The sequence below is a fragment of the Crinia signifera genome, chromosome 6 (assembly GCF_055691185.1).
Source record: "Crinia signifera chromosome 6, ASM5569118v1, whole genome shotgun sequence".
Taxonomy (NCBI): Eukaryota; Metazoa; Chordata; class Amphibia; order Anura; family Myobatrachidae; genus Crinia; species Crinia signifera.
The window spans coordinates 134,110,683-134,138,424 of NC_139222.1; the positions used below are offsets into that span (position 1 = coordinate 134,110,683).

General features: G+C 42.6%; 1 protein-coding gene across 1 annotated transcript; it reads right to left on the reverse strand.

Annotated features, from left to right (window-relative positions):
* Window positions 1-825: 825 nt before the first annotated feature.
* On the reverse strand, window positions 826-26,354 carry LOC146009642 (keratin, type I cytoskeletal 19-like). Its single transcript, XM_083150095.1, has 8 exons — window positions 26,007-26,354; window positions 18,382-18,464; window positions 17,912-18,068; window positions 13,130-13,324; window positions 7,069-7,194; window positions 4,925-5,145; window positions 3,273-3,325; window positions 826-848 (listed from the first exon to the last, which is right to left on the reverse strand). The coding sequence occupies exons 1-8, from the start codon at window positions 26,352-26,354 to the stop codon at window positions 826-828; spliced, it is 1,206 nt and encodes a 401-aa protein (XP_083006221.1).
* Between the last annotated feature and the right edge of the window lie 1,388 nt (window positions 26,355-27,742).

The following is a 27,742-nucleotide window of genomic DNA, read 5'->3' on the forward strand; positions in this document are numbered from 1 at the left end:
TTACATGTACATCTATGCTTACTATGTACCTTCACTATGCTGAAAATAAAAAGTTTAAAAAAAAAAAAAAAAAGTTCTGAATTGAGACCTCTACCTTATGAATCATGTAAAAAAAAATCTAATCATCACTACCAAATGTATATACCAGATTTATTTAACTTTGTCATGTGACTTCTAAAAACCTGAAAGGCCACCATGTGTTGTGTGTCCACTTGTCAAATCTTCAACTTTTGGATTTTTGGTGATGATGGATAATGACTCTGAAATCAAACACAAGAACACTGAAAAAATCAATGAGTGATTGTGCTGTGATATAGACATAGTATAAAAATTACACATTAATCGAACCTTAATTAAACATTAATTAAACCTTCTCGGTAGAGATATTATTAACATATCATATTATTTTCCTATATGCTCTGTTTGTGTGTTTTTAGCTCTATTATTTAACAATCTAAAATATTTGATATGTTTTCCATATAACCATATAAAATTTAATTTTGGCACATTTTTAAATAGTTTGATTATTATTGTCTCCATTTAATGCTGTAAAATAGTTCTGTGCTATTTCCATAATCCATTGTACAATATAGTATTGTATATTATACAATTTTTTATTTTGAATTCATATTAATTATTTCAGGTGAAATGTCCTTTATTATCATCATGATAAAAAGGGTTAATTTTAGCATTCGAATGTAAAACATTTTCCCCAGAGACTACTTATCCAGTGAGATTTGCATGGTTTCTCTTGGGAACTTCAAAAGGATACCTTTTGAATCAGAATACCACGGGGCCTGGTTATAATACAGTACTGTGGAATTTTTAGGTGTATTTAATCCAAGACCCTAAGAGAAGATCCAATAAAAAGTGCTGAAAGAACAAAGATAATTGGGCCAGATGTATCAAGCTTCAAAAAGTGATAAAATGGAGAGTGATAATCCAGCGACCAATCAGCTCCTACCTGTTACTTTTTCAAACTCAGTCGGTAACATGACAGGAAGGAGCTGATTGGCTGGTTGTTTATCATTCTGTATTGTATCACTTTGTGAATCTTGATACATCTGGCCCTCTGTCTTATTATGTTTTTGAAACCTCAATATACTGCCTTTATGAAAATTTCCATCTTACTACCCACAAATGTTTAACAGTTGCTAAATGGATTGTGGATTGGGTGAAAACCAGAATGGTCCAGACCCCAAATTGCTTAATCCAGACTGTCTCCCTGCAGCAACTTTTGCCACTATGGAGCTTTCAGTGAATACTCCCTTCTGTCCCAACCATGGGGTGTCCTGTCAAGGGGGTTGGGGGGAGGGTACCCCTCTGTAACTGTTATCACTATGGAGACAGGAAAGGCAATATTACAGCCTTCCCATATAGTCCATCTGTGGAATGCCCTCCCAAGCACAATAAGACTATCCTCCAGTCACCAAACTGATAAGTGTTCCCTGAAAACTCACCTCTTCAGGCAAGCTTATCAAATTCCTGAACCAGTCACTTAACCTTCATATACCATTCCTATCTAATCACATCCCCACTGTACAGTCCACACATATCCAATCTCTTTCTTTTTCACATTTTCCATCCCCCTGACCCATGGCCAAACTGTTGGGTCACCGTGTCTAACAGCACACCAGGAACCTTGCATTCTGGTGGAATTGATGCAATAAAGAATACAGTATCTATCCTTATGTATCAATGCCTGCCTATTTTCCTATAGATTGTAAGCTTGAGAGCAGGGCCCTCCTACCTTTTGACTGTCTGTAAACCCGGTTTGTTGTATCACTGTCTCCTTTTGTAAAACGCGATGGAATATGCTGCTCTATATAATAAACTGTTAATAAATAAATAAATCTAAATTTTGTATCTTTCATCTCCCTAGCGACAGCTGTCACAGACATCACTCTAAATGGGACACTCCCCAGATAGGAACATGCAATATAAGCTCTGGACAGGCAGGGGCTGCTGCAGGGAGAAAGACAGGTCTGGTGTCCAGATTGTTCCAGCTTTAACCCCATCCACTTTTTCATTAATGCTACCTGACCCTCATCTGAACCCAGTGCTGCTTGTATTATCTATCTCATATATGTCATGCCTGTCTGCCCCTACCCCCCCTTTATAATGAAAGTTCACACCAGCATGGCCCTCTTCCCTAGTGTGTTTTCCCCCTCACAGTTGCACCTAATCCTTGGTTTCTGTCACCCTGCTGCTTTTTGGAGTTTTATTACAGCTAATCCTGGAACACATAGATTATAACTATGACCCTTATTCTGATCGGTGCGGCCGGATCCGAATATGCGGCCAGGACCGTGCGTGCGAAACCCCGCCTTCCTAACGAATCGCCAACTCCGTCCGAACGCGGTAATTAGCTGGCCGAACGGACCGCACGTGTATTTTTCACGGAATCTGCCTCCTCCATCTAAGGGAACCTCCCCCATCATTCGATGGTCGCAGACCATCGAATGCAGGACCGAGTGCTCCACCAGCTCCCGCAACCTCAGACCACACGGACATTTTTCCGTGCAAAAGCATGGATCTGGGCGGGCAGCTGACATCCGGCGATGTCATATGTCCGCCCCCTACACGTGCGTCACGGCCGCATTACCATGCGTACGCCCAGCGTTTGCATGGGAACGCCCATGAAATGCGGGGCGTATGCATATGGTAATGAGCCCAAATAGCCCTTCACGCCCCTCTCCACCCCCTGTTCGGAGTGTTCACATATCATGCGGGATTTGGCCGTACGCCCCGCTCGCACATGCGCAGAGACGCCTCTGCACATGCGCAGACACAAAACATCGGCGGGCCGAACGCACGCGGATATATCCGCACCGACCAGAATAAGGGCCTATGTCTTATTCTGGCAATGACTGGTTCTTTAAATCACTATTTTCTTGTCTTGCTAATTTGTTAATGTACTTTGTTAGGTGCTGCAGAGCCCTTGTGGTACCATATAAACCACCAACCCATCACATACACACCAGAAGTCATTCAACCTTCCAGTTTGTTTTTAGAATATGGGAGGAAACTGTAGTTACAAGAAGAAACCCACAAAAGGACATGGAGAACATGGCCAGGAATAGAACCCATGACATCTGCCCTGTGAGACATTAATGCTAACCACTGCACTGCCCCTGCTGCCCAAATGCTCATTATGGGAAAAATATGCAATACAAATTTAAAAATGGCAACATCAATACCCAGGTTAAATTAGACATATACCTCATTTTTATTTTACCTCATTTTCTTCTGGATATCTATATTTCACTTACTGTGTCTGTTATTTGGAATTCCAGAAGACGACTCACTGATCACATCTTGCATCCTATGGAAAGTACAGTGTGTCAGAGTTCAAAAAATAAAATCAAACAAATCCATCAAAACCTGTAATAAATAATAATAATAATAATAATGATATTTATATAGCATTTTTCTCCCAATAGGACTCAAAGTGCTTTACCATTGTCTTTACAGCTCAAAATCCAAAACAAGCTTAATAGTGGATGTCAGTGAAATGCTTGAGTAAACAAGTACGTCTTTAGCCTATTTTTAAAGGATTCTACAGTCTGGGCTTCTCACACTGGCCCTTATTCTGATCGGTGCGGATATTCCCGAATTCTTACGGTGTGGTCCGCACGCCACGGTGTGCTGCCGCGTGCGGCCATCGTCCGTAGAAACGCCCACGTGTCCTCCGCATTCGGACGGACTCACTCTTTAAGAACAGGGCGTGTTTACGGACGACATACAAACCATGCGTGTGCGGGAGAGTCACTCCGATTCTGCACGGTATTACAGAGTATTACAGAATATGCACGGGAATACCGCATCCGAACGGGAGGCAAGCGGTGCTTCCACACGTAAGCGGTGTATTTACGCCAAACAACCCACTATTATGTCTATTCTGCAATACATCACATGACCCACCATGACTTAGGTTTAAAGTGTGTGACAAGTACAGCATATGTGGGTGATTAGTAAGGTTTCCTTGAAGCAGCAATGGTTTCAATTAAAGCACTGACAAGCGTCCTATTAGTGAGTAATGAGTAAAGGAGTCGATTCTATTGGGTTCAGGTGTTAATGCTTGTAGTCATTAGGCGGTCCGTTCGCCTACCGCAGGAACGAGTGGTGTCCGCTAAGCAATACTAGCCTTTTGGACACCGCACATTTCTTCCCTTTTTGTTCGCGTGCATTCGGAGTGGTATCCGAATGCACGCCCCCCAACATAAGTGTACTCCCCCGTGTCCGCCCATGTTTCCGCCCCGTTTTGCCCACTTTGAAACTACGCCCATGTGTCATTCCGCATGACGCCCATAATACGCCCATATTTCCCGACTGATTGCGGTGAACAGTTTTGTACGGGATTTGCCCGAACAGGTACGGAGTCAAGGCGTGGCACATGCGCGTTGCGTTCTCCACGCATGCGCAGACGCCGTAAAGACGCGATCCGAAAGTATGCGGAAAAGTACGCGTCAATCAGAATAAGGGCCACTGTGCGAGGGACAGAGTTCCATAGAGTTGGAGCAACAAAGTTGAAAGCTCGACCCCCAGATGAATTCAGGGAAATTCTGGGTACTGTTAGTAGTCCTTCTTCAGTGGATCGTAGTAATTGAGTGGGCCCTGGTCATGTAGGGCCATGAAAGTGAGTAAGCCAATCTTGAAAACAATTTACCATTTTACAGGTAGCCAGTGAAGGGAGTAGAGAATGGGAGTTATGTGGCAGGAGCGGGGCTGGTTAGTTAATAAAGCAGCCCCCAAAGTTCAGCATGTGCATCTGTAACCAGGGTCAGTCATAGAACCAACATTATTTCAAATTTAAGTCAATTTCATAGGTGCTTTCATTATCAGAGATTTTGTTTCAGCATTACTGATGCTGATATGTCATATTTTCATAAAATGTCATTGTAATCTGTAGATATCTTCTTACCTGTTTTCCTCCTCATCCATTAGCATACTGTATGTTCTTATTTCCATCTCCAGAAGGTCTTTCAAATAATATAATATTCTACTTTCAGAATTCAAACTATCAGATTCTGATTTTATTACTGTCAACTCATTTTCTTTTTTTGACACAGCTTCCCGTATATTCTCCACCTGAGCAGCATAACCAGACTCAATCTCAAATAGTGCCGCTTCTCCAACAGATTTCTGCAGAGGAGGAATCAGTGAACGCTCCTTGTTTAAATGAGTCCCACTCATAAAAATAGAGGTCTACTTCTAAGGATAGTGAGTTAGAGGACAGAACTGCCCCGAGCATGTAAGCACAATTAATATATATATATATATATATATATATATATATATATATATATATATATATATATATATATATGTAATGTCATTTTATGAGAATATTTTAAAATATCCTTGTAGTGGATCAAACACAAGGTAAACAAGCTCAATATACACACAAAGTAGAATCTACTGTATCATCTATCTTGTCACATGCAAGTAAGTATAGCAGAAGCATCTGCACTACTTGCCTAAGGGGCAGGAATCAGGAGATATAAGGTTATAACTGTGCACTGGTTCAGGGCCTGCCCCCCTTAACCTGGTTATGGTTACCACTTACTTTATCTTAATGATTAGTAAGTGGATGAGGCTGTCTGCCTGCTACCAATAAAGAAAAATAATAAAACAGACTTCTTCTATCCAGTGTCACAATATATATATGTAAAAGTATACACATTTGTTATTAACAGTATAGTGATAAATTTAGACAATATGAAAAACATTTTGATTATCTGTAATAATGTTCGGTATTTTCGGTATTTGTTGTATTATCATGGCGCCCATTAAGTAGATTACGTACTGTCCTATTCAGCGTAGTGTCCGTTCAGCACGGCGGCGGCAGTTACATAGTTACATAGTTACCTAGTTGGTGAGGCTGAATAAAGACTTGCATCCATCTAGTTCAACCTATGTTTATAGTAGCTAATCCCTTGTTGTATAGTATGTTCTGATATTTTAAAGGCAGATTGTTACTTATTCATACTCTAGTGTAAATAGTCCCAGCTTGCTTAATCTCTCCTCGTAGCTTAAATTCTCCATTCGACCAATAAGCTTAGTTGCTCTTCTTTGGATTTTTTCTAATTCTATGATGTCCTTTTTATAGTGTGGGGCCCAGAATTGTACTCCGTATTCGAGGTGCGGTCTAACCAATGATTTGTACAGAGGCATACTTACTTTTGAATCCCTAGTTTCCATGCCCCTTTTAATACATTCTAGAGTTTTATTGGCCTTTTTAGTTGCTATATTACATTGAGCACTATACCCTAGTTTGTTGTCTATTTGGACTCCTAGATCCTTTTCGAGTACTGAATTAACCAATTCATCCCCGCTTAGGTAATAACTAGCACACTGGTTATGTCTTCCAAGGTGCATGACCTTGCATTTGTCCACATTCAACCTCATCTTCCACTTTTTTGCCCAATCGTCTAGATTGTCAAGATCATTTTGTGGCGTGGTGACATCTTCTGATGATTTAATAACTCTGCTCAGTTTTGTATCGTCCGCAATGTTAAACAAAATGGGCCCTAGAACGGAACGGTGCCGTTAAGTAGTTTATGTACTATCCTATTCAGTTTAGTGTCCCTTCTGCATGGTGGCGGCAGTCGCCCCAGCGTAATGTAAGCGCTATTTGTGTAGTTTAATCACCGGCTATGACCACGACTGTGACTGCAACTGTGTGTGCGTCCCCCAAAAAGGGGAATAGCTTGTGTATTATAACGGCGCCCGTTAAGTAGGGTGCGCTGGTCTGCTAGCACACCCAACCCTGTGGACACCGGCAGCTTACTCGTTACTTTACACTACGCTGACTGCGCTTGCTACGCTGCCTTACTATGACTATGCTGGCTGACACTGACTACGTAGCTCTGACTACGCTGACTATGTAGCTCTGACTACGCCAACTACGTTGCATGCACCGGCGCCGTGATAATACACAAGTACCTAATGTTCTGTTGCCTGGGCTATTTTGGCTGGTAAAAGCCTATTTTGTGCAGTCAGTGTATGGCTTTTGTTGCAACATGCTATGCATTGTTCATACGGTTTGGTGTGTTCATACAGTACCATGCAATGAAGAACTTCAATTTCAACAGTCAGGTCCTGCACTGTCCTTCTCAACATTTTCAGCTCTCTATTGTGACTGTCAAGCAAGTTGGTGCCAACTCTGCTCTGATGGGTGACTTCATTGTACTTAAAAAAAAAATTAGATCAGAATAAATTATATTTAATTTCCACATGTTCAAACAGTGTACTGATGGATATTTTACTTTAAATATATATTAGTTACATAAATTTGAAGGCAACTAAAAACCACGTGGCCCTTCTAGTCCTAGTGTCCTAGACAGGTTAATTTTATTGGGAACATATTCACCTACCAGTACATTTTTACATTGTGGGAGGAAACTGGAGTACCCAGAGAAAACCCACACAAGCATGGGGAGAATATACAAACTCCACACAACTAGGACAATGGAAGGAATTGAACCCATGACCTTAGTGATGTGAAGCAGTAATGCTAACTATTGCACTGTCTGTGCTGCACTAGTACCAAGAGTCTGCTCCCCCACAGCTCTTAGCAGCTGGTAGTGATAAGACAGAGTGAGGCCCCACCTGCTAACATGCAGGAAAAAACAAACTGAGGTGGACCTTACCAGTTGTCTCATACTCAGATAGTGTTTTACTGTTATACATGTCACTGGTGTTTTGGGAATATTTAATCCTTTACCTGCTTGAAAAGTTAGTAATATATATAAAATACTTATCACATTTATGATGACGACACCCAACTCTTTGTATGCTTTCCAGATCTTTTTCTAATTTTGGCCTGTTTTATTTAGGATTTCTGTTTGGAAGGCTCATTACCACTCCGAACTCGGGGTAGATTTATTAAACTCGTGAAGTGATAAAGTGTCTGGTTTTTATCACTGGCCAATGAGCTCCTACCTATCATTTATCAAACCAAGACTGTAACTTCACAGTTAGGAGCTGATTGGCTGGTGATAAAAAACAGACAATTTATCACTTCACCAAGCTTAATAAATCTACCCCTCGGTGATGAAACCATAACCTATTAATATTTCCATCAGCCAATGGAACCTACTTACTTGACATTTCTAGTTGTCCTATAAATTATTTGACTTTAACCTAACTTCATTTTGAATAAAGCATCTAGATTGATTTCCATCACCAAATGTTCTTCTACTACTTCTGCTCTACTTAATTCCATCATTTTGTACATTGGCTTTATGGGATTCAGTATGAAATCCCGGCGGTCGGGATCCCGGCGTTCAAAATCCCGACGCCGGAATCCCGACCCCCGAAATCCTGACAAGGGGGGTACGTGGATCGCCCCCCCCCCCCCCCCCTTGCGGGCTCGTGGTGAAGTGATAAATTGTCTGTTTTTTATCAGCGGTCCCGGTGCCTTGCTACGCTCGGCACGCTAATTTATTCTCCCTCCAGGGCAATGTTCCCTCTAATTTTACGAAGGCTTTGTGCAGAAAAAGATATTGACTGTGCAACTTTGGAAGGAAATGTACATTTTTGTGCGTTTTTGTGCGTCACATAACGTATACAGGCCTAGGTTTCGAGTTCTGTTGAGTTAATAAAGCAATTTGAATGTTTACAGACTTCACACACCACACATATAGACTATAGCAGTGATTTTCAACCTTATTAAACTCGTGGCACACTAAAACAAGATTTTAACCTTTGTGCGCTCAGTTGTAATGTCTGTGCGCGGGCTCGGCGAGTTGTGTGCACGCGCACACGCGCACAGCTTAGAGGGAACACTGCTCCAGGGGTGTCGTGGACACCCACGGAGGGAGAAAGTGTCGGGGTTCCAGCGTCGGGATTCTGAACGCTGGGATCCTGACTGCCGGGATTTAAACTGCATCCCGGCTTTATGTACCAGACCTGAATCTAATGTAATTTGTTCTAAAATGCAAAGACATCAACTTCTGTACAAATATTTGACAACTCATGCCTTAAGCTATGTGCAAGATATATGTCTCTCTTCTGTAACTGTTACATTATCAAATACATGGTTACAGGACTTTTGGTCTTCACCTGCTCTCTGGAATTATATATTTGAACATTCCTCCAGATACCAACCATTTGAAAATTCCCTGGAAGCTGACCTCTTCAGACAAGTTTATTAATTCCCACACCACACTTACTGTATAACTCCATGGGATATTTGGGGGTTATTCAAAACCATGGGCCCTTATTCTGGTTGGTGCGGTAATATCCGCGTGCGTTCGTGCCGCCGATGTTTTGTGTCTGCGCATGTGCAGAGGCGTCTCTGCGCATGTGCGAGCGGGGCGTATGGCCAAATCCCGCATGAAATGTGAACACTACGAACAGGGGGTGGAGAGGGGCGTGAAGGGCTATTTGGGCTCATTACCATATGCATACGCCCCGCGTTTCATGGGCGTTCCCATGCAAACGCTGGGCGTACGTATGGTAATGCGGTCGTGACGCACGTGTAGGGGGCGGACATATGACATCGCCGGATGTCAGCTGCCCGCCCAGATCCCTGCTTTTGCACGGAAAAATGTCCGTGTGGTCTGAGGTTGCGGGAGCTGGTGGACCACTCGGTCCTGCATTCGATGGTCTGCGACCATCAATTTGAAGGCAACTAAAAACCACGTGGCCCTTCTAGTCCTAGTGTCCTAGACAGGTTAATTTTATTGGGAACATATTCACCTACCAGTACATTTTGACTGGTAGGTGAAGGATCTATGCTGCTACTTACAGTACCAGGAACAGGAATCAATTTGTACATATATAAAATTAAATACTACAATCTTTCAAGTTGTACCTGGTTGAATGTACTCCATACAGTATACTATTGATGATGGAAACACATTATATATGCACCAACCACAATCATTAAGGGAACATAATCCCGTGATTGATGTTCATGAACATGAATGACTCAACATTTCTTGAGCACTGTTGGTAAAAGTTGAAGTGGAAGGCCCGCTGTACATATTGACTGCAGGCCAAGCAGTGTGTCCTACTCTGTTTAGCAAGCTAATGACATTTGAGATCTCCTGTACATTAGCATCAGGGGGATGCAGTTATAAAGAGAGTGAATGGGATATCTGTAGTCGAAATCCTGGTGCTGGAATCCTGACTGGAGGCCACTCTTAAAATACATAATTTTATTAGATAATTAAAAAAGTTTAGTTTGTCTGTCAGACAGGTAAGTGCGTACATATAGAAACCAACCTAACACCATACGGTGTAACTTGCTTATGTTGGTTCTAATATTATACTTAAAATATCATAACATACATTACAGAAAAATACTGTACAGCTACAGTACACTACAAAACCTTCCTGTTGTCCATATTTAAGATAACAGGGATCAAGGAGACAGTGGGTATAGTCAATATTTAAAATTAAATTTGAAGTACTCAGACATGTCCTTACAGGCATCAGTCATGAATATGTAATCAACACAATGCAGGTGGCATTATGGATGAAAGATAAACCAGTGGTTCCTAACCTCAATCCTCAATTAATTTATTGGTCCAGGTTTTAAAGTTATTTAAGATTGAGAGCAGATAAATTAATAGTGCCTCAGTCATTTTGATTTAAATATATGTGCTCGGCCAGGTATATCCTTGAAGCCAGGACTGTTAGAGCGCCTTTATGACCATGTTTTGTAATCACTGCCAAAGCATAATAAGAGCCTACAGTAAATCCTAATAGCAGGAGTTCTAAATGTATGATAAATGTAAGAGCAGAACCTGCTCATTTACAGAGCTATTATAAGTGATCTATTATTCACTACGATTTCGATACCATTAGCATTTCCTTCTTTGTAACCGTTACAACTATAATGCCCCGTACACACGGGGGAGATATATTGCTAAGCAATATATTGCTAGCAATATATTGCTGAGTGTCTCTCCTGTTCATCAGCGACCAGAGATGGTCGCTGATAATCAGGAGACTCTGCCGGGGGAAGCGGCAGGGAAATATCTGATCGCAGGAGCAAGCTCCTGCGACCAGCGACCATCAGGGGCTGCACACGGGAGCGCGCACCCGGCGATTCATCGCCGACAGCACACACAAATCACTGGCAATATGGTCGCTCAGCGACCATATTCCCAGCGATATGTGCTGAAATTGCACCCGTGTGTACGCACCATAAGACCGAATGCACCACCCAGTTTTGATAATACCAGTTGTGATTACCTTTTGTGAAATGTATTTGTAGGGGAAAGCGGCTCCTTTCATATCTATGTGCAGCCACAATTTCCCATTTTTCTGATTTAACATGTAAAACTCAATAAATATTACTTTAAAGAAAAAAAAAAAAAAGGCCCAGTGGCATAGCAATGCCACCGCAGTGTAAGCAGTGGCATGGGAGATAGAATCTTATTAAATTAACCATCCAAAAATGGCCACTGTGAGCATGTTACCCATGGCAACATGCATGAAACCCCTTGCAATGAGCAAGTAACCCCTGGCAATGAGCATGTAGGTAAAAAATGATGGCTTTCTGGTGGGACCTGCGCACTGGGTTCTTTGGATGGTGCTGGCTGCTGCACTTGCCTGGTGACCAGCCCAGACTAATTGATCAAATAGTTTTTTTAGTTGTAATGCTGCGCTCTGCTTCTTAATGGAATGTGTGTGGTAATGATGAGTGAGGATACCAACTGGCACTTAAAACATCCCAAGGGACACTGACAACCCCGGCGCACCCAAGGCAAATACATTCTTTCTCCCCCCTCCCCTGCACAGCAGCACCCAGGCACCTCGAGGCATACCAACAACATTGCCCCAATCTACCACTGGATCGTCCCCCCTCCCATCACCAATCCACATGCCCACACACATGCCAGACACCAGTGGTGACACCCCAGGATAATACAAAATATGTCAGGGATAGGCCAGCGGGACGCCACAGCCTTACCCACCATTGGGCACATCCAACCAACATTGGTCACATCACGCACCCCAAGGAGTTCGGGACTTTACCATCATCAGCCCGGACCCAGCATTCCACCCACCTCAAATGTCAGCGAAAGGTAAATCTTCCCAACCACTCCCATTCCTAGCATTACATCACAGTACCACTGTGATCCATAATGCAATAGTATTATTATTACTATATTACATCACAATTGTCTTACATGTGATTGACACTGTAATGAAAATTTGTATGTGTGTATTTTTTCTTATGCATTTTTTTCATTGAGTAAAAAGTCACTTTTTTATGCTGCTTTCCCACTGCCAAAGCTGCACTGACCATGTTTTTTTAAATGTTTATTTAACAGGGTCAGAGCAAGTTTAACCCCATTCACACTGCATGTTGTAAACGGTATATTACTGGTTAATTACCATTTTTGTACCTTTCACATTGAACCCGTTGTGAAAGGTTCATGGTAATTAACCAGTAATATACCATGCAGTATGCAGAGCGGGTTCAGGGAGTGACCCAGGGGCGGCAGCCACAGGTTTCGGTAAAGCAGCAGACCCCCCCCCCCCACACACACACACACACACACAGCCAGCACCTAGTAAAACCCCCTCCCTCCCCTGGTAACTGGCTGCGGATCCAGGCAGCGCGGTAGGCAGTGGGTGTGCATGGGTCACTAGGAGCCGCTCATTACATATGTGCATATGAATGAGCCACTCATTACATATGCACATATGTAATGATCGGCTCCCGATTATTAAATATTCACTGCGCTGATAACCAGCTCAGTGCTAACTACTGCCTGAGTCCTATATACCAGTTAAGAGCTGTTCACAATGCATAAAAAAATGGCTCTAAACCGTGTAGGACTCAGCTCTTTACCCGTTTGCAAATACCGGTTATTTGTAACCCGTAAATGCAGACTGGCGCTTTCACACTGCAGCTCTAACCAGTTTAAAAGGCTAAAAAAACGGCAATATACCGGTTAAGAGCTGCAGTGTGAAAGGGGTATAACCAACAAGTCCTTATCCTTACCACACACATCACATTAAGGTAAAAAATTATAATTAATGTATGGGGGTGTCCTCAGAAACTTTTTGTGCAGGGGTCGCAAACTTTCTAGTTATGTCACTGACCTGACTTCAGTCAAAACTGCAGGGCTAATCCTAAAATTTACAATCATAAACCCACCAAGATATATCCCCCAAAAATTATGTCAACCTTGTGCTTATACAAAGCTTCTGAGGCCTTCTGGTAATAGTCGGTTATTTCCTTGTATTGCTGTCTCATTTTCTCCAGCGCTTTGGGTAAGTCTATTGCCGTTGAGCTTTCTACTTTAACATTGACTTGACACCTTGATTTTTCATGATGATGATGATTTCCCGTCTGTTATTGAAAGAGAAACAGTGTGTTTAGGTTATTAGTAAGTATATTTGAGAAATATATATATATATATTTATATACATATATATATATATATATATATATATATATATATATATATATATATATAATCACGATTTTGAAGTAGCACTCCTTGAAGCAGCTATAATACAGGTGCTCGCCACAACACTGCCCTTGGCAGGTAAACACATTTCCAACGTAGAGGCGGCACACCAGTCAATAATAAATATGGATACGGACCCTGTAGTAGGTCAACGTTTCGAAGCTTTATTTTATATGCTTCTTCCTCAGGACCAAGTTTACTTGGTCCTGAGGAAGAAGCATATAAAATAAAGCTTCGAAACGTTGACCTACTACAGGGTCCGTATCCATATTTATTATTGACTGGTGTGCCGCCTCTACGTTGGAAATATATATATATATATATATATATTTAAAGCTGTTTTTGTCTTGAATTAAGTGGCACAGTGCTAATAAGTGCACAATAAACTGTGACTCCAGATAGTAGTCTTCCTTTCCACAGAAAAAAAAAGAAGCATCTTACTTTTAAATAAAGTACATGCATATAAAATTTGTGTGATGGTGTGGCCACAATTCAGAGATGACATCCACAATAATCAAATTGATTAATACAGTACAAAATGGGAAATGGTTATTGCTCCCTTGGCCCCCAAAAAATTATATAACAAGTCCCACTAAGGAGCCCCTAGCTCCTACTAGATACAGCAGCTTCAAGGTCAAACAAAGTCACAGGTATCATGACCTGCTCAGTATTCCATGGTCCCCTGCAGCAAATGTGGGATGCCATTTTAGACCATTCGTGAAACATTTATTGTTGTTCAACCACACCATTGTTGCTTTGGCATAGTGCTTTGTCTTATTGAAATGGGAACTTTTCTCTCATGATTTATTTCCTAGTAGACTGAAGACGTTTCTATCACAGTATCTCCCAGTATTTCACACAATACATTGGTCTTTCAACTTGAACAAGGTGCTTGGTCTCTACAGAAGATAAGCATCCGAAAACATTCTTTTGCCATCTTTATAATGCTAGGTTGGGGTGTTGCTTGCTGAGGAATGTGCAGAGCTAGGTTTGCACCACACATAGAGTATTGAATTGGAGCCAACTCCAATTCAAAATTGTTGAATCCAAAATTTTTGAATCCATATCCAACTTTTTGTTGGGTCATTGATTACTTCTTCAAGATTTGATGATCCAATATAATTTTGGCAAAACCAGATATGCACCTTATGCCCATGGTATCCAATTTAAAAATTGGTCATGGTCCCAGCAGACACAAAGGCTGCTGGGAGATGCCAACCATTGAATGAATTCTTCAGAGCTAGGAAATCTAAGTCAGTTTTTGCTGACTTAGATTTGTGGCATCCTGCTCCGAGAACTCGGCAGGCAGCCATCTGCCCCGGGAAGCCAGTTGTCCACCTGCATTCACATGGGGACACCCAGCATTTTCGTGGGTAAGCCCAGGAAATGTCCTGCCCACCTCCAAATTGCCCCCTTGTATGAGCGCCATGGAGACTATGCAAGTCTCCAAAGGCATCCGCACTGCAGGCCTGCACATGCACATATGCAAATATGCTCATGCGCAGTGGCAAAACATTGGTCCCACGTGTGAACACACAGGGTACCGAGCAGACATGAATGAAGTCCTATGTGTAAGTGGAAGTTTTGTGGGCCTTATGTGTAACCTGCATTACTCTGGGCATTATGTGTAAGCGGCATTACTCTGGGCTTTATGTGTAAGCCTCATTGCTGTGGGCATTATGTGTAACCTGCATTACTGTGGGCATTATGTGTAAGCAACATTACTCTGGGCATTATGTTTAAGCAGCATTATGTGTAAAAGGCACAACTACTTATTATATACAGGTCGAGTATCCCCTATCCGAAATGCTCGGGACCACGAGCATTCCGGATAGGGGAATTTTTCGGTTTTTGGAATAATTTTTTATTATGGTGTCTGGTGGTCCCTCGGCGTCCACGCAGTCCCCGGGCGTCCACAGCAGACCTCCGGCATCTTCTCTGGGTCTCCAGCGGTCCCAGGAATGCATTGTGAGGTCAACGGTGCGCGCGCACACTCGCGCAATGCATTCCTGGGACCGCTGGAGACCCTGGAGAAGATGCCGGAGGCCTGCTGTGGACGCCCTGGGACTTGGTAAGTATGAAAAGAGGGTTAGGGGGGGGGGAATTAAAAAAAAATTATTCGAATGATTCGGATAATGGATGCCCGGATACGGGATACTCGACCTGTACTTATTATATATAAGGGGCACTAATGTGTGGTTTAATGTGTATACAATTTACTATTGCCTGAAACAACAGAACCAATGGGCTCTTCTCTGTGTTGTAACATGAATAAGGGAGACTTATATGTGGTTTAATGTGAATCAACTGCACTATATGAAGTGTAATGTAAATACGATTGTGCTATTTTGTGGTGTAATTTGAAAACACATCCCATTTTTGTGGCACATGCCTATCAAGCATTCTTTTATAAGGTAAGGGAGGGCAAACATTCATATTTTGCAAGGAAGCACCAATTCCTAAAAGTAATTCTCGTAACAAAGGACTTTGGGATTAAAAGAAACTTGTTCAGTAACAGATTTACTGCCTAATCTACCTACCAAATTAATACAAAAAGACATTTCGGAAAGTTATACAGGTTGAGTATCCGGTATCCGGACATCCCTTATCCGAATTATTCCAAAAACCGTGGTTTTTGGAATCATTCAAATTTTTTTTTTAACCCCCTAACCCTCTTTTCATACTTACCAAGTCCCCGGGCGTCCACAGCAGGCCTCCGGCATCTTCTCCAGGGTCTCCAGCGGTCCCAGGAATGCATTGCGCGAGTGTGCGCGCGCGCCAGTGACGTCACCGGTGCGCGCGCACACTCGCGCAATGCATTCCTGGGACCGCTGGAGACCAGGAGAAGATGCCGGAGGCCTGCTGTGGACGCCCGGGGACTGCGCGGACGCCGAGGGACGCCCGGGGACCATCAGGGGACAGGTAAGTATGGCTGCAAAAAAATATTCCAAAAACCGGAAAATTCCCCTATCCGAAATGCTCGCGGTCCCGAGCATTTTGGATAGGGGATACTCAACCTGTACTATTATCGGCATTTGTTGAATCGCTCAATGCCAAAATCTGTGTTATGTTCCTCTATAATAAATGGAATGATAATATATAGCTGCTGCTGTTTTACTATGAAAATTTTCTAAATTTTTGGATATGCCTCAGCTTTATTCTTTTGAGTATCAGATACTTTTAAGGACCTGCTCAAGTACCTTTATGAAACTGTTTAAGGACACTTTCAAAACTGTGTACCAGATTTTTTTTTTTTAGCCTTGTGAAGTGATAAAGTGGAAGGTGATAATGCACCAGCCAAACAGCCCCTAACTGTCAAGTTACAGACTGAGTTTGGAAAATGAAAATTAGGAGCTGATTGGCTGGTGCGTTATTTCTCAGAATTAATAAATCTGCCCCGAGTAAGAATACAGTGTGAACCTCTGACTTCATTTTTTTTTTGCAGTCTAAATTTAAAGATATTTTAGTTAAGCTGTGCACACACGGTGCAATATATTGCTCAGTGTCCTGTTTTTATCACCAGAGATGGTCGCTGATGAAAAGGAGACTCTGCCAGGGGAGCTGCAGGGGGAAATAGCTGGTCACAAAAGCATGCTTCTGTGACCAGCGACCATTAGGGGCTGAACATGGGAGAGCGCACCCGGTGAATTATTTCCCACAGCACATACAAATCACTGGCAATATGGTTGCTCAGCAACCATATTGCCAGGGATATGTGCTTAATATCACACCGTGTATACACAGCATAAGCCATACTGCAGTATAATAATAGTTAACCAGTAAATGTAAAATGTTATGATGTGCAAATTACATAATGTATAGTATTGTGAAAAAGGAGCAACAGTTTCTTTAACTCTCAAAATATATAGCAACCTTTTGTGACAACAAATTGTAAAATTGTATGTTTGTCAAATGTTATATTTTATGTTTAGATGGAGCCTCTCTCTGCACATCCACTGGTATCTGGCGGATGGCGATCTGACGGATGTGGACGCACGAGCATCTCACACACTTGCACATCCATTGCCGAGAATGGGGCGCAGGAGCATCTTGACGCGCATGGCTCTCAGAAGAGAGCGTCTCCATCTGTACTACCTGTTTTCATTGTGGAAATGTTTAACAGTGTAGATGCCTGCAAAAATGTTTAATTTCTTAATTGCCACTCTGGAAGAGGTGGGCATTGGGGAAGGTGGTTCAAGGAAAATCTTTGCATCCATCACAACTGCAGTGGGATGAACCTGTTGTTAATAATAATAGAGATGGTTTGGATTACTACACCTGGCCACCAGATCTTTGACAGTTTAGGTCAGTACCAGTAACAGAATTTTAATTAACCAAAAAACCCTTCAGGAATCTGAAGCGTAAGGATAAAAACATTTTGGTGTAAGAGTTTGAGTGGCAGGAAAAGCAGGATTGTCCTGGGAGAACTAGGACACATGTTCTTTGATACTGACTGGTTACTATACCTCTTTAAGTTCTGTCTTTAGGTTCTCTTTCTGATCACCTAAGATCTGCAACTCAGCTTCCAGACAACGTTTCTCCATATCCAGATCACTGCTGGTATCCTTCAGCTTCTTTACATCGGCAGCGATGGTGTGACGCATAGCTAGCTCAGCTTCATACCTGAATGATTTAAGAAGAAATTGTTGGAAATGAAGAATCTTGTACACCTTACTCAGGGCATTTATAGAACATGTCTTATAAGCCACTTTTAGAACATTGGCACAGTGCTCATACTACACTTTGCTCTTGGCACTGGTTTTGAAGACTAAATGGACTACTATCATTGTGCCATGGTTTCATTTTGGCTTCTATCAGTAAAACCTTTGGTTTTCATTTCTAAGCTAGTGCTGCAAGGCTGGTCATGCAGGACATCATGCCAACTATGTAACTGATGCCTTTGGGAAAAAGATATGTGAAAGCTGGAAACACTCACTTAGCTTTAAAGGCATCTGCTGCTGTTTTCGTATTCTCCATGTGCAGCCATAGCTCAGAGTTCAAAATCTTTGCCCTGTGTATCTTTAAGGAGAAATAAGAGACTTTATAATCAGGCAATATTTTGTTAAGTGCTAATTTCACAATGTATTTACTTAGCAATACCAAATTTCTGGAAGTACCCCATAAATGCATTTATTTATTTATTTATATTATTATCTATATAACAGTCCGCTAAAGTTTCTCATGTCTTCAGCATGCATGCACAATGGGAGTAGGCACAAACACACATATGGCTCCCACTGCTAGAGAGCTGAGAAAGACCCTACCATAGTAGGGGCCAGACTAGGAGGGGGGGGGGGGGGGGGGGAACAACACTTTGCACCACCCGGAACACAGAGAGTAAAGGGAGTCAGACAATGCAGGAGGGCACACTTTACTAAAGTGGATGGACATGACCAAACTTCATTCCTCCCAACATGACCCTTCCCAGGAGGGACACAATGCTCTGCTCCTGGACTTTCCTCTTAATGTATGATTACCATCACCTGTGTTGAACAGGTACATTGCTAAGAAAGGTGTTTCAACACAGGTAATGGCAATCATAAATTAAGAGGGAAGTGCAGGAGCAGAGCATTGTGTCCCTCCTGGAGAGGGTCATGTTTGGAGGTATGAAACTGGGGTGCTGATCAGGACATAGCTGGGGGCAGGGTGGAACAGAAATGCTGGGTCATTTAACTAGTGTATTTATTATTTAGACTTAATTCTGTTACCATTATTATTTACTCTGTTAATTCAGTTGTTTAAGACAGTGGTTCTCTAACTCACAAAGTTTATGTTTTCCACGTCACTCGACAGGTGCACAGGTGCATTCATTACTCACTGACATGTTTGAAAAGATCCACATGTGAAGCTTATTATATTACTTGTGATTCTGTGAGGAGACCAGAAATACATGCACTGTGTGAGATCCTGATGACGAGGTTGAGAAGCGGTGGTTTAAACATATCTTCATTAGTTCTCAGGATTGTTACTATGCAAGAGATGTATCAATGCTAGAGAGAAATAAAGTGAAGAAAGACAGAGCGGCCTATTTACTAAGCTTTGTAAAGAGTTAATGTTGACGAAGGTAAAGTACAAACTACACAGCTCCTAACTGTACATTTCAAATATACATTAGTTGTCTATTTACTAAGCCTTGGTTGAAAATGAAGTGGGTAGAGTTAAAGTATCAGCCAATCAGCTCCTATCTGCAATGTCACAGGCTGGGTTTAAAAAAATTACAGGAGCTATTTGGCTGGTACTTTGTCTCCATCTACTTTATCTCCATCCAATGTTTGCTAAATAGACCCCATAGCTTGTAACATGGCAGTTAGGAGCTGTTTAGCTGTTACTTTATCTCTGTCCACTTTTTCTGTCTTTTTCTCTGTCCACAAGGCTCAGTGCATAGTCCCTAAGGCTCAGAACAGTCATCTCATTTAAATAAAGCCTGTAACATGACAGTCAGAAGCCAATTGGTAATTTATCTTTATACACTTTATTTTCTTCGAAAAGGTCAACATACATTTTTCATATTTTGGGGTGTTGTAAAGCTACATGGACACCATATGTATGTAACGCATCCCCTCGCATGGCTCATTTCACTCACCACACTATTATATCCTAACTCTGCCCACTTGGATAGTGAAGTATGAAAAACTACCTATTTAAAAAAAAAAAAAAACATAAATTAAGAGGGAAGTCCAGAAGCAGAGCATTGTGTCCCATCTGGAGGGGGTCATGTTGGGAGGTATGCAAGTACCCGGAGGTGGAATAGAAGGTGATTCCCCCCAATCCAGCTTGCACATGTGCTGAAGTCCCAGTGACTAGTCAATGTCACATTTGGGAGACTAAAGATTCCTTGTAGCTAATTGGAGCAATAGACATATTAATTTTCAGCTGCTGGCTGCAAATGATAAATAATAGAGCCTTGAGGGTTTTCTTTTTCATACAGTGCAAAGAGAGATACAATTGAGACAAATAAAGTACCAGCCAATCAGCTTCTGCCTTGCATGTTACAAGCTGTGTTTGAAAAATGACAGGAGCAAATGCATTGGTACAGTACATTGGGGCAGTTGTATTAAGCCTGGTGAAGATATAAAGTGGTAGGAGATAACACATCAGCTGTGTTTGATAGTGATAGGCCTTCACCAGGCTTAATACATCTGTCCCATTATTTTCTACTATTTTATCTCTTTCCATTCTTTGACAAATCCCCCCTAAATGTTTAATTATAATAATTAATGCATTTCCTTAAAACAACTTCTGCTCTCCTTTCTTAGGCAGCATAGCTATGGGTGGACTTGTCTCTGTTGAGACCATAATACTAACGGAGTGTACACACAGCAGGCAGGTAAAGCAATTCCATGGGTAATTTTTACTAGGCAGATTTGGCCATAGGCTAAATACACTGTAGTCAAAATTGCCATGCCTGTACAGACTATTTGGCATGGGGGCGCAGATCGCTATAACCTATCAATGTTAAATGGCCCACAGAGGCCAAATAGCCACCCTGAAGTGTGAAATGGCCCCCACAATTGTTAACGCCACCCCATGATCAACGTGAACCCGAAGCGTGGCGAGCGCAGCGCGCCCGCGAGGGGCGGCGGTACGCGTCCTACGACCTTTTCATACCCCCACTATCCACGTCGGCGTGGAGTTGAGAATAGAATAGTGTGGCGAGCGCAGCGAGCCACCGAGCCCGAAGCGTAGCGAGCCCCGCGAGGGGACGAGGATACCTGTGAAGCCCGCGAAGGGACGCATTTACCTGTGAAGGTATCCGCGTGCGCTCGCCACGCTTCGGGCTCAGTGGCTCGCTGCGCTCGCCACACTATTCTATTCTCAACTCCACGCCGACGTGGATAGTGGGGGTATGAAAAGGTCGTAGGACGCGTACCGCCGCCCCTCGCGGGCTCGCTGCGCTCGCCACGCTTCGGGTTGACGTTGATCGTGGGTTGGCGTTAACAATTGTGGGGGCCATTTCACACTTCAGGGTGCCTATTTGGCCTCTGTGGGCCATTTAACATTGTTTCCTATGGAAAAATCGTGTCAATTGAGGCATTGAACAGTAAAATCGGGTCAATTGAGAAATTTAACATTGTTCCCTATGGGAAATCGCGGGCATCGCGTCGGTCGCGTAGCACCCGATTTTTAGTGCATTCAATGGCCGCGATGCCCGCGATTTTTTTACCTACGATGCCCACGATCAAAATCGTGGGCGCCGTGCTAGGTAAAGAGTACCAAAACATTTCATGTTTTCATCCACCATTCTATTTAATTAGCTCATGAACCTGGATAGCAAACCTGGTGCTAAAAACATTTATATTTATACAATATAAATAAAACATGTACAGTAGTAAATGCTTCACTGCTTTTCTACCCAGTTATTGCTATTGGGACCCAGGGGGTTATACTGGTTGATTCACCTTCCGAGTCCACCAAACACCGGCCGCCGAATGCCGGTACACCTGCCCCCCTCTCGCACGCCACATACGTTCGCATGTGCTGCGAATGGATGATTAACATAAACATCCATTCGCAGGATGTGGGGGGAACAGCCGCATCATTCGATGGTCGCCGACCATCAAATGATGTGTAAGGCCCATGCACATCTAAGGTTACTCTCAGGTAACCTTAGATATGAGTGAACATTTGGCATCTGCCCGCCCCTGGCCCCCACGCCACCAGGCGATTTCCATGGGAATGCCAAGCATTTTCATGAGAACACCCATGAAACACTGGGCATTCCCATGGGCGAGACCCTCAGTCTGCCGCCCACAGGCCCGAAATCTTGGATGCGTGCACCCGGTGAACAGTCTGTTCGCTGCGTCCGCATGCACCTGGCGTACGCACGTGTGCCGAAATACACATGCGCATGCACATACCCCTAACGTCGGTCTCCCGTGCGAATGCAAGGGGGATGCGAAGCGACCAGAATAAGGTCCTCAGTCCAAGTTACTTCATGGTCATATTCTATTACGAATGTACCACTCATCAATAGCATCAGAGGCGTTTCATAATTACTGACTTCATCAGAAAGCGGTTCATGGACCACAGTAGCACCAACCCTTCAAAAAGTCTGTCATACTAACAAAGCAATGGGCATGATTAAAGAGTAACAGCAGCTAAAATCAGGATGATACAGGCATTTGATCCATGATTTGTTTATTTTGTTTTAAACAAAATAAATTTTATTGGGAAAATCAACTTTTTAATTATCTAAAACTGAAATATCCAACCGACTCTATACAGTAACTTCTCTTTCTTATTTCTATGTAATGGACTATAACCTTTGGTAAGCATTGATCTAGCCCTCCCACACAATGAGTGTGGCATCTGTTCTTTGTAAATGGTGTTTCAGGTTTTTCACCTTTGTGAACGACTGAAGCCGTTAATTGCTGGATGTTGTGTTTCTGTGTCCATTTACTGTTGTGAAAAAAGATTCATTAAAGTCAACCTGTCTCCATTTTGGGTCTATGGGCCAGATGTACTAAACCTTGAAAAGTGAAGAGTAATAAAGTGGAGAGTGAAAAAGTACCAAACCAATCAGCTCCTGTCATTATTGACATGGCAGTTAGCTGCTGAATGGCTGTTACTTTATCAGTCTCCACTTTATTACTGTTCAAGGCTTAGTACATATGGCCCTGTGTACCATGGGAGAAGGGAGTGAGAGCTGCTTCAGGGTGACATGTACCCACGCTGTAAGATATTGTAAAAGAGAGGTGGACACTACTGTATATTGTGTGACCCAATCATTGTGATTGTGTGTGTATATTTGTGTTTGTGACTTTTCTGTTACAGAAGAGCTTGTGAAAATTGTTTGGGGAACCTTTGTGGAGAACTATGCTCTGTGTATCTAAAAGGTTTCATCGTTCTCAAGGTCCATTACAAAGGCCTACATTTTTGGGATGAGAAGAAGCACACCAGTTTTTCACTCGCTTCCGTCATTAATGTTCATCTAATGAAGCAGACTGCAACCACCAAAATATGCTTTAGAGAATGCCATTTTTAAGTGTTTTTGGGAAACAAATTCTTACTTTTAATTATCTTATTATTATTACCAAAAGAGATATCTCCTCCCCCGATTTATGTTATGGATCACTTTACCTGTAAGGGGGTTCTGAGAATTCCCCTGATCTTTTTAGAGGTTGCAAATTCTACCAACTAACACTGTACTGTGAAGAGTGACATGGTTCTTCCTTTTCAGTGTGTCTACATATGCACCAGCCTTCTTTGAGTATGGTGCCTGTGCTACAGTATATCTATAGTCGGTGTAAGGGGAGAAATTTGTTCCAGCAGAACAGAGGTGGAATTACCATTGGTGCAGCAGGTACATACCGGGCTCCTAAGTACTACGGGACCCACTGTTGCCACCCATCTCTGCATAGTATATTGTGAACTTGGGTTGTAGTGGATGAGGGGGGGCCAAATTATATTTTTTTTTACACCTGGGCCAACCACTCATAAGTTCTGCGATGGTAGTGCCATGGTGGAATAAAGTTCTTCCAAAGCATACAGCAATAAAATAGCACTGGAGCGCGTGCACATGCCCACTATGATATAGTCAGACCCACATCATTATGTAGCCACACTGCTGGGGTGAATATTTTAACTTTTTTCTCCCACTTACTTCAGCATCTAGCTATGCAACTGTTACTATGGTCACCATGCCATGGCTGGTACAGCAAAGTGTTGATTTCCTGATCCTAATAGCACTAATGCTGGAAATTATCTGTTGGATACAATTATATGGTATATTTAAATATTGCTAATTGTTGATTTTTTTTAACTTACGCAAGGTCCATGCTGATAATTCTCATTAGCATAACCTTGCAACAGGGAGGAAACGAAGGAACATAGGGTTGAATTCTAATTTACTCGGTCCCTGGTGTGTTTGCAACGAGAACGATGTTTAAGCGCTGTGCATGCGCATATTCGCATATGCATGGCTGCTGTGTGGGCATCTTTGGTGGCTTGCATAGTTACCGTGGCACTTGCATCAGGGCCGTCTTTTCGTATGGGCTTAATGGGCACTTGCCCAGGGGCCCCAGGTGTATAAGGGCCCTATGCTGATAGCTGAGGATCCCCTTTTTCCAGGGATACCAGAATTTTGAAAATCGGCCATGGGGAACTGGAGATATCCAACTTCAAAGCAGCAGTCCACATCCGACCTGTTAATTGCAATTCCCAGTCATATTTCTCAAGTTCTCTCTGACTTAGAGTTTTTCTGAGCATATATTCCAAAATCTGGGACTATCCCCTTTCTGTCGACACTAGTGGCTTGTCTCTATCATGCCCAGAACCAGAGATATCAGCCTTCCAGCAGCCGGTCCCTGCTCCAGCTCCAAACGTCTGGTGTACAGTTTTATATTTTTGTCAATGGATTGCTCTGGCTCCTGATCTCTGATCCCCAAGTTCCCAGCACCTCCTGAAAGTTGGGACTCTAGGTTTTTATACTATAGAAGGCTAAGAAATCTATTTCCAGATAATGGCGATATCTGCAGTCAAACAAGCTGCCCTTCCACCGGAAAATGACGAATATTAAGCCCACTCCATTATCCAACCCTCCCCTGCGTATAAAACACCCCCTACCTCCCTGGAAGTCATTTACAAGGGACCCTTCATTCAGCTCAGTGCCCACTTCCACACATTAGTGTTCTCCCTCCCACCACCTGTGCAGTAAAGGAGTAATTAGCAGAAGTTACTGCTCCAGGTCCTACACGCTGAGTGGAAGATAGAGCACCCCCTGCCACCCGTGGGACATCAAAGCTGCTGCTGATAGCACCCCCCACCCCTAGGAGGGGAGAATGGGTAAGGGCCCCAGTGCATTGCTTTGCCCAGGGGCCCACACCGCTGTTAAGACAGCCCTGACTTGCATGGGGGAGGGCGTGTGTTCAAGGTGGGCAGGTGGTTTTTGCATGGAAATATCCAGCGTTTCCTGAGCATTCCCACGCCCAGGAAAACATTGGGCATCTCCATGCGAATGGAGGTGGGTCCCAGGACATCAGCCGCCTGTCCCGTTTTCAAACCGGATGCCGCAAACTTAGATTTGCGAGCAGAGTAAAAACCATTCGATGGTCGGCGACCATCAAATAGTTTTGCACCCACACGCTACCCTGCAAATGAATGTTCATGCAAAACATCCATTCGCAAAGTGGCGGGGTGTGCGGGCCGTGGCGGGGGTGAGCATTCGCATACACAGCGGGTGGCGTTAGAAGGCGCTCGAAGCAGCAATTTTTCACTGCTTTGCGAGCCAACCAGATCACCCCCCATACTATATACTCTTCTGGACAGAGTTATATACTGCTGCCTCTATTTCTGCATACAGTAGTAAAAATAATGCACGTGTTGTACTTGGGTTATACTAGCCTACCCCTTCCTTGCATGTGTCTGCCTCTGTATTAGTATAGTTGTCATTATAAAATGCAGTAATGATAAAAGCTTGTAGGAGCTAAAAGCAGACTTTTTATGTCAAACTCTAGATTGAGCCTCTTAATGTTTTGAAGAAAACCTTGTAGTTGTAGTTTTACATTTAGACACTTAAAATCTCTGGTATTTAAATTAGTTTAAAGAGGGAAATGATCTCACCTGACTCTTAAGTTCAGAAATGGTCTTTTGATAGCCGCTGTTGTCACAGCCCACCACCCGTTTCTCAGAGAGCTCTGTGATCTTCAGCTCTAGTTGTTGGTTCGATTCTTCCAGAGACTTCACTCTTTCAAGATAAGCAGCCAGGCGGTCATTCAAATTCATCAGGATTTCCTTCTGACTTGGACAATATGGGTAACCATTGATCATTTTAATTTCATTCATCAGTCTATGTCCAGGATCTCGGAATTTGCTTGGTCTCACGCCCAATCGACTAAAAGACATAATGGGTGATGAGGGATTAAAAGATGCAGCAGAGGTTAGGTGTGCAGACCTGCTACTGCAGGGCATAATGATTAGCTAAAGAGTGATTATACTGCTCCCATGGTAACACAAAATAAGGACGTCTTGTTGCTTAACTTTAACAGAATATTATTGGCTCAGCAAGTGAACCATGTCTGCCGGCTCAAATTTCACTCACCTTGGGCTCAATGTAATAGTTTACCTGCTACTTATTTGACTTAGTTTGCATTAAGGGCTTGGCAGAAGTGCAGTGGGTGATTATTCAGATAATAGCTTTACTTTGGCCAGGCTGAGAACTCCTGCTGGAGGTGATAGGCATTCTTTACATGCCAGTGGCCAGAGGGATAGAAAATATCTGCATTTAACCTCCCAAGGAGTTAAACTGGCGCATCAGAAGGGAGGTAGTGAAACAAGGTTTGTTTTATTCATTGTTCCCTGGGGATATGTCATGTTGACTCTGGACCACAAGACTTAGAGAATAATAGCCTATTCTTGTGCTCTGTGCAGAATTGCCATGAACCTCACCTGTCTCTTTGCACATACATTACATTTAAGTCTCAGAAAACATACTGGGTAGGAATGGTTGGGGAGACATCCAGTATTCCTGCGTTTTCTTACACATATAAATTGCCTACAAAGGATTTGATTTTTTTCAGTTGATTTCAGTGCTCTAGTCTACTTTTATCAATGACAATTTAAATGCAAAGTGCTAATCTGTGTGCACACACAAACTGTTAATCCTGTGCGAAGAAAATGTAAAATAAATGTAAAATTCTTCATTACATTAATTACAAATGGAAAATATGTGAAATTCATTCCATGGCACAATTTATTTATAAGCAATCACAAAGCTTTGCAGCACCAGAGAGTCCGTATAACAAATCAAACACAGCAAACATGTGCATTAAAACAGAACAAGGACAGAAAAAGTGTACGAAGAAGGAACTTGCATTGGAAAAAAGGTGAGCTAATTTGTGTACATTGTTTAAACTGTATTATGAAGCTATATATGGTACTGTAAGCAACTAAGTTTATGAGCGTTTTCCATGCTCATATAGATCGAAAGTCAATTGGTCAACATGTTCAACACGATAGTGGTCAACCCAGCATATGGTTGACATGAGATTTTAACAATTTTCAAAATGTCTTTTAAAGTTTTTCATACTTAAACATCCCCATGCACTTGGGAATTGTAGTGTGCCGACCAAGCGTTGGCAGAGCAAGGCACCTTGCCCAAAGCATGGCAAAGTAGTGAGCCATTCGATGGGACACATTATATTATTGATGGTCCATGTTCGACAAAATAAAAATGGACACCTCAAAATTCTAAAAACTCATGTCGACATTTTCATGTGTCAGACACTTTCATGTCAACCTTTTCCTTGTGTCAACCTTTGTTTATGTCAACCTTGTGAATGTCAACCTTTTGGGGGTCC

Excerpts from the sequence above, each read along its gene's own strand:
- LOC146009642 (XM_083150095.1), bottom strand. The coding sequence starts at position 26,354 with ATGCCCTGCAGTAGCAGGTCTGCACACCTAACCTCTGCTGCATCTTTT. Across the intron at positions 7,195-13,129 it reads TTTTTGGGGGATATATCTTG|TACAATGAAGTCACCCATCA; the intron begins GTGGGTTTATGA and ends TTTTTTTTTAAG. Across the intron at positions 5,146-7,068 it reads TTGAAGTTCTTCATTGCATG|AAATCTGTTGGAGAAGCGGC; the intron begins GTACTGTATGAA and ends CCTCCTCTGCAG.